The 15,440-nt window shown below is 44.7% G+C and overlaps 1 protein-coding gene across 1 annotated transcript in view; it reads right to left on the bottom strand.

The window, feature by feature from the left end:
- The window catches only part of SLC4A10 (solute carrier family 4 member 10), a 1,035,540-nt gene extending 1,027,129 nt beyond the window's left edge, over positions 1-8,411 (bottom strand). The window contains exon 1 of the mRNA XM_086956614.1: positions 8,300-8,411. Within this exon, the coding sequence (XP_086812740.1) occupies positions 8,300-8,347 (48 nt within the window). The 5' untranslated portion in view covers positions 8,348-8,411. The remainder of the gene's footprint in view (positions 1-8,299) is intronic.
- Positions 8,412-15,440: the final 7,029 nt, after the last annotated feature.

The raw sequence follows: 15,440 nt of genomic DNA, 5'->3' as shown, positions 1-15,440 counted from the left end.
TTGGTGAGTACATGCATTAAATACAACTTAGAAACTAGCGAGAGGTTGCCCACAATTCATCTATGAGCAAATTAATATATGCATGTTATCAAATGTAGTGCACCAAATGAGGACAATCTATAGGTAATCCATCTGTATTTAAATCCAATAGCAATTTAAATTTATAAGTTCTAAAACCCAAGAGTCAATGAGGCCATGCTATGCAATATTTAGCTTTATTGATACTATAAAATGGAAGCTAGGTAATAAAATGGCTGATATATTGGCGGGAAATCTGACGTCTAGGATGAAAACATCACAGCTGTTAATATAAATTGTAAATCGGTTTTTATGACATCGAAAAGATTATTTTGATTTTGATAGGAGCTGACTTGATCATCCGAAGAATCAGAAAACACTGAGAGGCGCCACGCAGACCAGAAACCAGAGTTGCTGAGTTGCACAAGGGAAAGAAAGCAGCACAGAGCCATATTTATTAAAAAATGTCCTGCTGCTGCTCTAATCCTCTGTGCTGGGGTACAAACAAGCTGCCTACTGCCACGCACAGCATTTGTACCATGGTGCAGAGGTTTAGGAGTGCTGTCTAGCTTACGATTTGTACTGGAAATAGATCCTCATAGTCAAAATCCTATGCCTAGTCAAATTATTAAACATTCCAAACGTTGACTATGTGCTGTATAGTGTAGCACCTATGCAGTATGTGAAATGTTTGGAAAAAGAAAAACATTTCTCCAAGTTAGCACCTGCTTCAAGGCGATGTTATGTTTTTTATGTAAATATCTATTTGCCAATGCCAGTAGATCAGGCTTTTTGTTAAAAAAATGCATGGCAGGTTGTGCTAACCTGCCCAAGTTACACTCATGTAATACCTCTTTAACGTAAAGTGGTGCAAAGTAGTGGAAAGTTTCGTTTGTGCTCGGAAAAGAGCACATTTGAATGCAAAATACCTTTTGTGCTGAAAAGTAAATAATCTTCCAAGACTTGGCAACACTTCACGTCCTTTTGTGTGACTTTCCAGCAGCACAAAGTCTAGTTAAATCTGTCCCTGAGAGAGGTGACTTTCTTCTGCAACTGAGAATGGTGACGGTTGTGAAACGCCTTCTGTATCTCCACCCAGCGTCGGATTGGTAACGGGAGCATTCGGGCAATGCCCGAGGGGCCGGGGTCCGAGTTCCAACTGGGGGCTGCTTTTGAGCAGCTTGGGGGCCGATTTGAGCGGTGTCTCTGTTGTTCGACTATCCCGCCAGCGGCCCAGTGGGTGTCGGAGTGGCCTTTCTGGAGGGAGATGGGCAGGGCCGGACTGGGAACCACAACCGGCCCTGGCAAAATGCTCGGCCGGCCCCCCCTCCCCACCCTTAGGGGGGGCGGGAGTCGGCCGAGCACTTTGCCGGGGCCGGTTTTCGGCCGATTTTGTTACAGGGCCGATTTTGCAGCTTTGCTGGAAAAACGGCCCTGTAACAAAAACGGCCCACAGGGACCCTAAACTGGCCCCCCCGCAAACGGCGCACCGGGGAGTTGTCCGGTACCCGCTATGGCCAGTCCTGGCCTGGAGATGGGCACTCATTACCTCCTGTATAGCAGCAACAGAGGTGTCACCCTTTTCTCTTGCTGGGCCTCCCATTAATGTAGGCATACTGAGCGGGGCAGGGGGCCTGAGCAGAAGTGGCCTCACTTGTTTTCAGGTGTGTTTCACCAGTGTAAACTGATGCTTGTATTCCCCCCCCCCTTTTTATGTAAAATTACGCTGAAGCAGTGATTTGAGGGAAAGCATTATGCCAATGTGGGTCGATTTTTTTATTGGTGCCCGGGACGATTTTTTATCTCAATCCAACCCTGTCTCCACCGCATGGTTGCACTTGAACATGTATATCATGTGTGAGTGTGAAACCGCTGTGCCTTGGGGACTGCCTCGGAGTACAAGAAATTGAAGAAACTTGAGCATTCCGACAGACATCATCCTATGAAAAATTAGAACATTGTATCAACGGAAACACCGTCAAGGACACATCCATGAATTAATAACCTTTAATAAGAGCACAAGCTCTTCCTTTCAATGAGAGCATTGGCTCAAAGCAGCATATCAAAATAACTGAATGAGAGATAGCAGGATTAGCCTTGAACTCCAAAGCACACTTGAATCTGCTATGGATTGGCAAATTTCCATTTCTACAATATGTTATCAGCAGAAAGAACATCAGTTAAAGAAGCTAGTGTGCCAGAGAACCGTCAGGAGTGTGCACATTCTCCAGCCTAGTGCACAGCGTGACGTCAAGCAATAGTGTTAATGCACAAGACACACTTAATGACATCTAGGTTTGCATTATATGTACAACAGGATTGATACACTTTTTTAAGACCACAACAGATGCTTTGTCAACGTGCCAGCACAGAAATAGATTCAGCTCGTTCTTTATTTAGAGATTATTCCAATTTGACCGCGCACAAGTGTCCAAAAATGCTGTAACGCATTAGCTTCCATAGGAAACAAGTTCCTTCTTCAGATGGTATTGTCTGAAAAAGGACATGCAAAGTGTAGAAACTAGTAATCTTGCACACTTTAGCATTTACGCCAGTGAAATAAAAGGTACCACCACATATGACGGGGAAGTCACACTTTTAAATTTAAAGGCCAGTGAAAATATAACAATTGTAAATGTGTAAATACATTTTGAAAATATAATAATTGTAAATATGTAAATAAATTTTACATCCGTGTTCATAGGATGTAGAAAGCACTCATATGTGTATGATGTTTGATGATGTTATTTATGCTTTCTCTGCAGCATTTTATCTGTAGATAAGCAACATTTTATAGAGTGATCTTCACAGTGCCTTCAGGAAAATACTATAGCAATAGGCCTCAGGTCAAAAGCCCAAGCAGACATCATCAAACGATGGAATGTTCTAGATGTCTATTATTTGTATTTGTTAGTGATGCAGAACTGAGTAAAAAAATATGTTTTTTGTTTTTCTTTACACATAACGGCAAGGCAAAAGGTTTAAAACAAGAAGTGGGAGGACTAACTAAGGAATGCAGTATGCAAGTGACGTCATGCATGTGACATCACACTGCGTGAGATCAAGGAATGTGACACCGCAACTGGCATCAGAGGAAGTGGCATCACAACCATGACCACCCAGGAAGTGACATCACATATTAAGACTTTACATATGTTTAGCAGGCCTATTATGAGTACATTGAGTGCATTACATTATTTAACAAATGAGCTTCTGGTTGGGGTTGAGCCACAAAATTGATGCAACACTGATACATATCTGGGCCTCAACTTATGCATTTATTTTTTTTTAAAAACCTTCAACAAAGAAATTGGCAACAAAGAGAATGTGGCTGTAAATCTGTTATGCTTAATTGGTTGCAAAATCTGTATTTGACAATATCTTATGGGGTTAAAGCACCTGCTGAAGAAATCTTTGTGTGCCAGCAAAATCTCAGGGAATAATAGTAATAAGAAGATAACTCTGGAAGATAACGTATTTGCTGGAGACATCTGTGTTTTGTCTAGTCCCAGTTTTGAATCACAGTAGCATCAATGGTAAATATCGCTCCTGAACATAACATTATGTAACATGCAGATAACAGATTTTTATTTTATGTAAATGAGTAAGTGGGTTACTGGTTTTAACACACAGCTCCTTGTGTTACTTGCAGTTCATAAATTGTAATCCCTCTACTATACCATGGTGAGTTATGAAGGCCATCTGGCTCTTACACCTTGTAACCCTCACTGTCTTACGTTACTCATTCTGCACATTGATTTACACATGTATGTCTTATTGTCAATGTATAATGTGTATGTGTTCTCTAATGCGCTCTGACACCCGCATTGAGATGGGTAGTACCAAAGAGCTATAAAAGAAATAAAACAAAGTAGTGGTATTCAAATTGTTAGTTGTGTAAATACTGGAATAGACCAACACATCTGTCATTCTTACAGTGCATGCATATCTCTCATATACAGAGACTGAACAAAGTCAAATGCATGCCTCTCTTAAGTGATAAAAGGCTGTGAGCCTTTGTTTCCCCTCCATTGCATCTAAGTGTACGGCTCCCACAGCTCCCAGCCAGGATACTCCAACAAAAGGAGGCCTGAAGGCCCCTTAAATTTGGCTTTTGTTATGGACGAGCTGGAATCTGATAAGACCCTTCCCAGCCTGCACCTTGCTGCTCGGAAACAAAGCAGACAATGCGCAGGCACTGCTGACATTGTCCGGTGTCACCATGCGTGACATCTAGGTGTGTAACAGTGCATCTGGCATCACAGAAAGTAGCACCAAAACCATGGCCTCGCAGGAAGTGACACTAGGTCTTAAACCTGACATATGTTTAGCAGGTCTATCATGAATACATTTGAACACATTACAAATTTTAACAAATTAGGTTTTGCGTTGGGGTTTTGCCAAAAAATGGTCCCAACACTGAAGCAAAATCTGGGCATCAACTTATGCATTTATTTTTTTAAAACCTTCCACAAAGAAATTAGCAACAAGGATGATGCGGCAGTAAATCTGTTAAGCTTCATTGGTTGCAAAGTCTGTATTTGAAAATATCTTATGGGGTTAAAGCAACTGCTGAAGACATCTTTGCGTGCCAGCCAAATCTCAGGGAATAATAATAATGTAAGATAACTCTGGAGGATAACATATTTGCTGGAGAGATCTATGTTTCCTCTAGGCCCAGTTTTGAATCAGAGTAACATAGAGGCTTAATATGTCTCCTGCAAAGCACATTATGTAACATGCAGATCACAGATTTATATTTTATGTAAATGGATAAGTGGGTTACTGCTTTTAACACAGATATCCTTTTGTTACTTGCAGTTCATAAATTGTAATCCTTCTACGATGGAAAACGTCCACTACAATGCAGGCATTACATCGTAATCGTAATGCTGTAATGCCTTTACAAAGCATCCTGTACAATGCAGGTGTCATTACAACTATACCACAGTGAGTTATGAAGGCCATCTGACTCTTACACCTTGTAACCATTGCTGTCTTATGTAACACATTCTGTACATTGAACAACACACGTATGATATATTGTCAATGTATAAAGTGTACGTGTGATGTAAAGCGCACTGACGCCCTGCACCGGGACGAATAGTGCTAAAGTGCTATAAAAGAAATAAAACAAGATAGTGGTATTTAAATTGGTATTTGTGTAAATACTAGGACAGGCCAACACACCTGAAATTCTTAAAGTGCATGCAAATGCAGAGTGACTGAACAAAGTCAAAAGCATGCCTCGCTTGAGTGATAAGTTGTGAGCCTGTGTTTCCCCTCCAGTGCATCTAAGTGTGAGACTCCCTTAGCTCTTAGCCAGGATACTCCAACAAAAGGAGGCCTGATGGCTCCCTAAATTTGGCATTTGTTACGGATGAGCTGGAATCTCATAAGCCCCTTCCCTGCCTGCACCTTGCTCTCGGAACAAAAGTAGACAATGTACAGGCACTGCTGAAATTGTCCTATGTCTGAAAATTACAAAATTACACCCGTACAAATTCAGCATATTTCTGTGGGGCCCAACCTCTTGTAAGGGTAGACGGCGTCCACCCTGTTAAAATAGTGGGTAGACGTGCCTACCCGCGACTTGTGCCTTGCATAACGGCCCTTTAAAAATGTTGACCTATGACAGTGTGCAGAGTTTTACACGTCTGTTTTGCCTATTGGTATTAATGAACTCAAGTTTAAATGCAATCTGTCTGTATAAAACTAAAACAAATGTACAAATGCCTCCATATACATCAACGAAAGCACAATGATGTCAATTTGCCAGATATATTTATTATTTAATTGGCCATTTTATACAGCACGGAAAAGACCCAGAAGAGTATCTGAGCACTTCACAAAGGAACAGTTACTACTGCATGCAGGTTTAAAAAAGACTGTTAAATGGGTTACAAAGTGTAAAGCCTAACATCACACACATCAACATAACCCTACGGGATGCTACAGGCTGTGTACATATGTGATGCCTGTAAAAGCAAAAAACAAAAACTCAAAAAGAAGATACACTCTGGGTATCCATTGTTGCTTCTAACATGGACACCAAGATCATACGAAGATGAGAGGGTTGCAGTCCATTAACGTTTCAGTTGCTGTCAGGGATAGTAGGGTACCTCAAGGTGCTCTGTGGATACATATATACATTTCTCCGGTGTGAGGCATTTTTCCTGAGCATTTTTGCACTAGTGACAGTACATTTTGCATTACTCTCAAACTGATATGTGCTCTTATTGGCAACTTGGAAATATGTTGTGTACCCTGTCAGTTGTTGCAAATGTTGTTATTTGGATATTCATGAGTCACAAAAAGTTAATGCAAAATTGTCCGGAACCAACCCAAATTTCGCAGTGCTAACATAATGTATGCCTGGTGGCACATTGCACGAATGCACACTTATCTGGATGTACCAAATGTTGATCTTATGGTGACAGGTTTACATTTTGTGTGGACCACTCAGCATGCCATCCTTGCAAGGTCGATAAAATGAATACATTGCATTGAGTCACAATATACTTCTGCTATTCAGTACCACGACACCGGTCTGTTTGAACGAGCACTTTAAAACACTCATGTTATTTTATGTAAATATGACCCAAAGTGTATCCATAGGGTGAGCTTTCATGCGTCATAAGGCAGAGCTGTTTTTTTTTATAATTCATTAAAATGCATGATCGCCACAAACTTCCCGAATCCATGTCTGTAACCCAGTTCAAGCAGCACTTTAAGCATTAATCCTAAACCTTTTTTATAATCACGGAAAGAATGTGACTCCCTGAGAAGGAAAGCCCTCCCTTTTTCGTCCGTGCTCACTTCACAGCAACAGCGATGCAGAGTGCATTTTAAATCTATATTAAGCGAGGAAAGAATGCGAGAGGATAAGGCAACCAAGCCGGCGGGCACATGCGGATTTCTCAGCACTTCTCCTGCGGTGCAAGCTGTTCTCTCAGCAAAAACCACGTCAATAGTACCAATAAGGGAAAAAATGCTGTTTTATTCAAAACCCCATCAATCAACCCAATTACATCTAGTGGACTTCAGAGTGACAAGGGGACTTTTGAGATCTTAACTCCTTCCACTGAATGGCTCAGGCAGGGTGAGATAAAATGAGGTGTTTATGAATACGCACTGCCATTGGTCAATGTGGAGCATGCCACAACATCTGCAGCCAAAGAGCAAGGCAAGGATGCTCGGCTTTGCTGACAATCCCTCCAATGACTTTTGCGACAGCTACATGGAATAAAGTGTTTAACGTAGTGATTTTGATGTGCTATGCCATTTGCACAAAGGGGGCATGCGTGCACGGTATGCAAACAACAGTTATGTGTTTCTAATAGTATTCAGTTCGCTGCATTTCACACTATTTCACAAGCGACGATCTTTGCTTTCTTTGTGTTTTTTAAACTGATGGAGTTTGGACTGACTGATGATTGGGTAGAACAATTCAGAGAGAGTCACTCATAGAAGATGCGATCGTTGTCGCATGCCTGGTCTATGATAAAAAAAATGTTTTTAACCATCATACCCCCCAGGACCACTGTTTTCCTAATAGGGGCAAAGGGCAGGAGACGTAGTCTGCTGTTCATTGATCTGCGCAGTTCAGGGAGGTCACGTCTATGTCTGTGACGTCACGGGGAGACGCTCTACCCACCGCAGCGCACGAATGCATTTTACTGACTTTCACTTCGGTCTCAATAAGTGCAAGAGACGGGCGAGAGGGATGCAGCCAGCCAGGGGCGGACATATACACGGACAGCCCAGGCAAAGGGGAGGAGGGGCCGGGGAACCCGACAGATTAGCTCTAATGATCCCTGACATCTCCACTTCAATAACCAGACGGGCGAGCACAATGTTTTGTCTCAATTTTCCTGTCTTTAAAATGTCAAGGCAAATCACTTTCCGATAGCCGCTGCTTAGACTCAGCTGCCTGGCGGCCGACAGGCTTCTCTGCTACATAAGTGCGAAATCCTGTCACCGGGAAGCGAATACCAGCAAACTCACCCGAGGTCTGCGAGAATGGATCAATCCGCATGTGAGTGTGTGTATGTTCCTAGTACGTGTGAGTTGATAATTGAACAAAACTCCCACGCTAACCAATGACAGCCGCTGGCCTTTATTTCAGTAACACAATGCCACACGAAGGCTCAGAATAAAACACTTGGGCACATATACAGACCAGTTCTGTCACTGGAGCAGCCTCCTTCGTACCCTAGTTGGGGTTAATCGTCTAACAAGATTTGCAAGACATCTTGTTTGATAATCTGAGAGTTCCTACCGTGGGAAGCAGCGGCTCCATCTGTGCTCCCTGGTCCTTGAGCTCCATGCTTTCGGGATGGACCGCTCTCTTCCCTGGAGTCGGCTGTACCTTTCGCTCTGGGTCCCTTCCCCGCAGTGGTTTCAGCGCGGCACAGCTGAGCTGCGGTGTGGAGCATGTGAATGAGGAATCCCTGAAGCAGGGGGCAGTCCCACTGGCAGAATCATCCCAGTCACATGGCCAGCACTCACTGCCGAGCTGGGACCTGCACTCCGGGACCGAATAAAAGCATATTATAAACCCTGTGCTCTAACAGGCTCTCTCTGCCGTGCTAATGACTCGCACTGCAATCTATGCCATGCCTTGTCGCATCTTGCTTAGGAGACTCATGTTAGGGCCAGGTAGTCCTGTGGCAAACCCCTCGAAGGATGGCTTTGCACGGATGTGTAGCTTAACCTTCAATATATTTTAGAGCAAGAAGTATGTCCTCGGTTCCTACTGAGTCTGTTCAAGAGATTCTGACACTGAAATAGATGCGCGCCGCAGCGCGTCATTACTGACGCTAAATACAAGACATATTGCTCTAGGAGATATATGAGTGGAAAGGGCACTAATTATGTGCCTTTGGAGGAACAGGATTTAATGAATTATACAGCAAGAAAAGCAAAAACTTTTAGAAAACAAACTTTTTTGCGGTGTTATTAAATGGCTACTTTTACGCGTAACTCCCCCCTCCCTCCCCCCCCCCATTGGTTTCAATCAATCAGTCAAGAATTTGTAGAGCGCACTACTTACCTGTGAGGGTCTCAAGGCACTGGGGGAAAAAAGGGGGGGGCGCTATTGGTTAAACAGCCAGGTCTTGAGTAGCCTCCTGAAGGTCAGCAGGGCTTGGGTTTGTCTTAGGCTCAGTGGGAGGGTATTCCAGGTCTTGGCGACGAGGTGGGAGAAGGATCTGCGGCCGGTGGTTGTTATTCGGATGCAAGTGTCGGTTGCGAGGGCGAGGTCGGCGGAGCAGAGCTGGCGGTTGGAGTGACTGTTCTTCTTGTATCTGTCGGGATCCATCTGTAGATCTTGCGGAGCATGCGGAGGGTGATGAAGCAGGAGGAGGAGACTGCGTTGACTTGCTTGGTCATGGAGAGTGTAGAGTCGAGGATGACTCCCAGGTTGCGTGCATGGTCGGTGGGTGTCAGGGCTGCCCCAGTGCCGTAGGCGACCAGGAGTCGTCCCAGGCTGAAGGGCTGGAGCAGAGGATGAGGACCTCAGTCTTTTCCGTGTTCAGCATCAGTCGGTTGATCTTCATCCAGTCGGCGAGGGCCTTCATTCCTTCGTGGAGGTTGGATTTGGTGGTGAGGGGGTCCTTGGTGAGGAAGAGGATCAGTTGAGTGCCGTCGGCGTAGGAGATTATGTTGAGGTCGTGCTGTCTGGTGACTTGAGCGAGCGGGCCATGTAGATGTTGAACAGTGTCGGGCTGAGGGATGATCCCTGGGGTACGCCGCATATGATCTTGGAGGCTTCGGATCGAAATGTGGGGAGGCAGAAGCTCTGGGTTCTGCTGGAGAGGAAGGAGGTGGTCCATTCCAGGGTCTTTTCTCGGATCCCTGTGCCGTGAGGTGTGTGCTAAGTGTGCGATGGCAGACAGTGTCGAGGGCGGCAGAGAGGTCCAGGAGGATGGGGGCCGCAGTCTCACCATTGTCCAGCGGGGTCCTGATGTTGTCGGTGGCAGCTATGAGGGCAGTCTCGGTGCTGTGGTTTCTGCGAAACCCTGACTGGGATAGGTCCAGGATGCTATTTTCTTTGAGATATTGGGTTAGCTGTCTGTTGACGATCTTCTCGATGACCTTGGCTGGGAACAGAAGCCGGGAGATGGGCCGGAAATTCTTGAGGTCTCTCGGGTCCGCCTTGGTTTTTTTAGTAGGGCGTTGATCTCAGCATAATTCCAGCTCTCTAGGAAGGTCACAGTCTTGAAGGAGAGATTGATGACGTTGCACAGGTGGGGTGCAATGGAGTTGCTGGCTTTATTGAAGATGTGGTGCGGGAGTGGGTGTGACAGGGAGCTGGAGTGCATTGTGCTCATGGTCTTGATGGTGTCATCGATGTTCACGTTGGCCCAGGTTGGCAGGGGGTCGTGGTCGATGGTGTGAGGAGATTCTGGAGTGTCGATGTCTGTTGGGGCTGTCTGGGCGTTGAAGCTGTCGTGGATGTCAGCAATCTTGCGGTGGAGGAAGTTGGGGAGGGAATCGCACAGGGCTTGCGAAGGCGGTATGTCGTTGGTGTAGGAGCTGGGGTTGGAGAGTTCCTTTACGATGTTGAAGAGCTCCTTGCTGTTGTGTGCATTTTTGTCGAGGTGGTCTTTGAAGGAGGTCCTTCTGACAGACCTGATTGGGGGTTTGCGGATGGCGTTTTTGTGGGCTGCGAGGCTGTCCGATGCCTTTTCATTGTGCCGTTTCTTCTCAAGTTTCCGGCAGGTTCGCTTGGAGGCTAGGAGTTGTGGGGTAAACCAGCTAGCTCTTTTGCTGGTGTCTTTGTGGGTGGGTGTCTTCAGTGGGGCGAGGGTGTTGGCGCAGTCGTCAATCCAGTATTTGAGGTTGCGGGCTGCGTCGTCGATGTTGGAGGTGTCGGTGGGTGGGCTGAGAGCGAGGTTTGAGTGTAGTTGGTCTTCGGTGATTTTGCTCCAGCAGCGGCGGGGGATCAGTTTAGTGTGGTGGTGTGTGGTGGGGTTCTGGAAGGTGAAGTGAATACAGCAGTGGTCGGTCCAGAGGAGTTTGGTGGTGTGGCTGAAGGAGACGTGGGAGCTTGAGGAGAAGACGGGGTCGAGCGTGTGGCCGGCGGAATGGGTAGGTGTGACGAGCTGCCTCATTCCGAGGTTATCGATCAGGGTGGTGGAGTTGCTATCATTGTTGTTCTCAAGGTGAAAGTTCAGGTCTCCAAGGAGGATGTAGTCAGTGGAGGTCAGAGCGTGCATGCTGATAAAGTCGGCGATGAAGTCGTTGAACTGGGTCAGGGCCCGGGGGGTCTGTAGTCGAGGGTGCCTCTGAGGGTGGTGTTGGGGTCTGTGTTGATCTGGAAATGCATGTGTTCAGCGGTGCTGAGAGTGTCCTCGTAGCTGGTCGAGGCCCTGATGTTGTTCTTGTGGACGATGGGGATTCCTCCTCCAACTACGTTGGCTATGGCAATGTTGGGTGCAGAGGAGTCATTCATTCAGGCCTCTGTCAGGAAGGCGACGTCCAGGAATGATGTGTTGAGCAGGTCCCAGAGCTTGATGGCGTGTTTGTGTGCAGAGCGGGTGTTCAGTAGGATGCATCCGAGGTGGTTTAATGTCTTTCTTGGCAGGTGGTTTGGCGGCTCTGAGGCTTGTGTAGGTGCAGTTCCAGCAGGTGAAGGGACCAACTGTGAGTTTCGGGGAGGCCTTGATGCAGGTGTGGGTCCCTCTGGGGTTGAGAGCGTGCAGTGTGCTGGCATCGTAGTGGTGGCGGTCGTCATGGTGGACGCGGGGGCTAGGGATTCTGGCACTGGGCGCGGTCCAGGCGCGGACGGGCGCAGACGGGCTTGCCTTAGGCGCCTTTGGAGAGTCAGCAGTGCGGCCGCCATATATGGAGAGGTGGGTGGGAGGAGCAGCTGGGAGGCAGAGGCAGGGGCAGCAAATGGGCAGTCAGAGGGGCGGGTCTGTGGGAATGCAGTGGCGGGAACGGAAGTGGCGAGGGAACGGAAGCAAGGGCACAGAATCACAGGGCAACAATTGGGACAGAAGGAAAAAAGGGCACTGGAGAGAATACAGGCACATGGGGGAGACAGACAACAGCAGTCACAGACACCAGAAAAGGGCATTAAAATGAAATGACAAACAAACCTAAGGCCTGCCACTGGCCAACAGGGATGAGGCGCAAGTGGTACCCTGCGGGTGGAGGAGGGCCTCAACTTCCTCAGCAGCGGCAGCTGAGGCAGTGTCAGGACGCACAGGGGATGCTGTGCGGACGGGGAGCGACCTAACTAACAAGATCAAGGGACGCTCTTCCCACTGCGCAGCGGCTGCCATATATGGGTATATATTGAATGTAACTGACAATATCACAAATAAGCTAAATATAAAAAGTATCTGCGAAGTGTTTAGCAGATCTGTAAAACCGCATCAGAGTCATTAACAGATTAACAATTTATGGACCCCCCCTACCCCGACCCCATTCATCTTTACCCCCTTGTCAGATGTGTGCAAAAAAACAAAACTTCTGCACTGTGGTTAGCATGCCTAAAGCTTTCCAGATTTCATGAAGATTCATTACAGAATATCAGCGTTTTCAGCCATTTGAAATAGTTTGTGCCACCACTATCAAATTTCCTCCCAACCTTGTTGGATCTACCAGACACTTTCCAGACCCACAGAAGAAAAAAATCATGCAGAATATCTGACCAATTTCATGAGGATTTGATTCCATAATTATCAGCAAAAGACCACCATATTTAGAGACCCCTCTTTTGACGGATCTGCATGAATCTAAAAATACAAAGAGTAAGGTAAACATGTTCAGCACCTGAGAAGTTTTGTGTAAATTCATCAAACACTGCTAAAGTTAAGGTCAAGTTAAGCATACAGCTTTCCAACAATCAACATTTCTCTGAAATTAAAACTCTTCATGCCCACTTCAATTAACTTCTACATGCTAATTTCCTGAAAACTACTAAATGGATTTATAGCAAATCAACAAAAGCATAATTCCGAGTCAAGTCATAACTTTCTGGCAAAATTGGTGTAATTCTGTTCAGCTGTTTCCTCTGTACCAAATAGCAAAGAACCCTATGACAATTAACATAGAAAACTACACCTTTGGACCTCCCCTTTTTCTTATCCCCCACATGATGGATCTGCACACAACTAGCAATTAAGAACTCAAACTGGATGAACTATTTTTGGAAAGGTCTTTGCAGACTGCTCAATGGCACCTCGCTATTAAGAGAACAATTTGAAGCCTTTGGTGTGCTGATATATATATATGTATATATGTATATATGTATATATATATATATATATATATATATATATATATATATATATATATATATATATATATATATATATATATATATATATATATATATATATATATATATATTCACTTCAGGAAACACCAAGATTTTGATGAAGAAACGGGACACCCAGAGCTGCAGTGTTCAAGATTTTATTCAGCAGATGAAAAAAGTTTCACGACGCGTTTCGCCATTACGGCTTGGTCACGCTCGTCTTGTGATTCCCATTGCTGCCATTTAAGCAACACCCACTCGTGCACATGTTTACATCACATGGAATAGTGTAAAACATTGGCGGCCATCTTGTAATGTGAAAATTATTTCATAGTTGCATAGTGCCATTGGACCTGTTTGCCATTACTTAGACCAAATTGATCTCGATCTGATTGTGCACATAAAGAAATCATATACCAACTTAATAAAAGTTATAAAGTGAGGCCACTTGAATATAGTTTCGGCATTCTTATATGTCCAAATATCGGCAGTCGTTGTGTATTAAACCAATCATTCGGATGTTAAGGCAAACATAAGGATATTTATACTGTTTGTGACGATTGCTTTCTCAAATCGGAAAAACAATTGTTGGCTTTGATAAATGTCTACCGCCAATCAGAATGGCATTGGCTATCACGTTGCCATGGTTCCGTTTGTTTGTATCCACCCTAGCGAGATTTTTTCGTTTCTCATGGTAACGCCCCAGTGGGCATATGTGTTGTTTACGATGTTGTGGTTTCACTCGCCCCAGTGGGCACTGAAAAGCATCTCAGAGCAATAATGTAATCCTCTCTCACATTTAGGCTGAGATTGTGTCCATCATGGTTGATTAGTTAAATCGCAATGTCACTTGGTAGATCCTCAGTACCCATCAAAAACATCTATTCCATGTTGTGCCAACACCCAGTGATGTATCAAACCTGTGGATAAAATGAATTATATTACAATTTAAAATTCAGAAAACCGCGGATAGCACTTCATTACAACATCTTATTCATATAAGTGGATAGCACTTCATTACAACATCTTATTCATATAAGTGGATTGCCAGTTCTTCCGTCACATTTAAACCTTTTGGGGTTAAACATTCGAAATCCACAATATACTTGGATTAAAGTTTTCGGAGGGAAAGTTCTTGGTTTCCTCCCCTTATCCCCAAATCCACACAGTCGATGACAACCAATTGCACCAATTGTTCGTTCTGCATGTGCATTTCTGAAAAGTGTCTAGCAACAGGGTAGAGTTTGTTGTTATTGTGTATTGCTCTCAGATGTTCTAATACCCTCTTTTTGGCAGTGTGTTTCGTGCTGCCAACATACCATTTGTTGCATGGACAGATTAGAATGTATATGCTGTATGGTGTGTTGCATGATAGCCTTTTTCGAATGGTAAACACTCTTTTACTGTTAGGGACATTTAGCGTTCTGCAGTCTTTGCTAAATTTACATGCCTTGCATTTACGGCAACACCTGAAGCCCCCTTCCCCTCTGTTGGACTCTGTTTTAGATGTTATGTAATTGGGGCTGAGTTCATCTCTTAATGACTTTCCTTTTCTAAAAGTTATTTGGGGATTGTCAGAGATGTATTTGGTCAAGTGTGTATCTGTCTGGAGGACATGCCAATGTTTGTGAAGGACCTTGCGTATATTGTGGGCCTGTTCTGAATAGGTGGTGATGAATCTTACAGTATCACTGTCTTCACTGGTGGTTTGGGGATTCAATAGTTCATCTCTCTTCTTTAGAGCTGCTCTCTCTTTGGCCATGTTGATTACTTTAGGGCTGTAACCTCTATTTAGAAATCTCTCACACATGACACTTTCTTCTTTCTGATATGTCGCCTCATTACTGCAATTGCGCTTAGCTCGCAGTAATTCCCCGTAAGGGATGCTGTTTATTAAGCTCCGGGGATGGCAGCTATTAGCATTCAAGATGCTATTGCCTGCTGTTTTTTTACGATATAATTTGGTATTGAGTAGATTGTTTTCTACTCCTACAATCACATCAAGAAATTCAACTTCTGTTTTGCTGATGTTTCCAGTTAGTGTCAGGTTCAGATGGTTGAGATTTAGTTTGTTAATGAAGGACTGAGCTGAATCTATGTCCCCACACCAAATCCCACAACACTACGTGACGCGTTTCGCACTCCATGA

The sequence above is a fragment of the Lissotriton vulgaris genome, chromosome 2_1, assembly GCF_964263255.1.
Source record: "Lissotriton vulgaris chromosome 2_1, aLisVul1.2, whole genome shotgun sequence".
In the NCBI taxonomy this organism is placed as follows: Eukaryota; Metazoa; Chordata; class Amphibia; order Caudata; family Salamandridae; genus Lissotriton; species Lissotriton vulgaris.
This window is presented reverse-complemented; position numbering and strand designations above follow the sequence as displayed.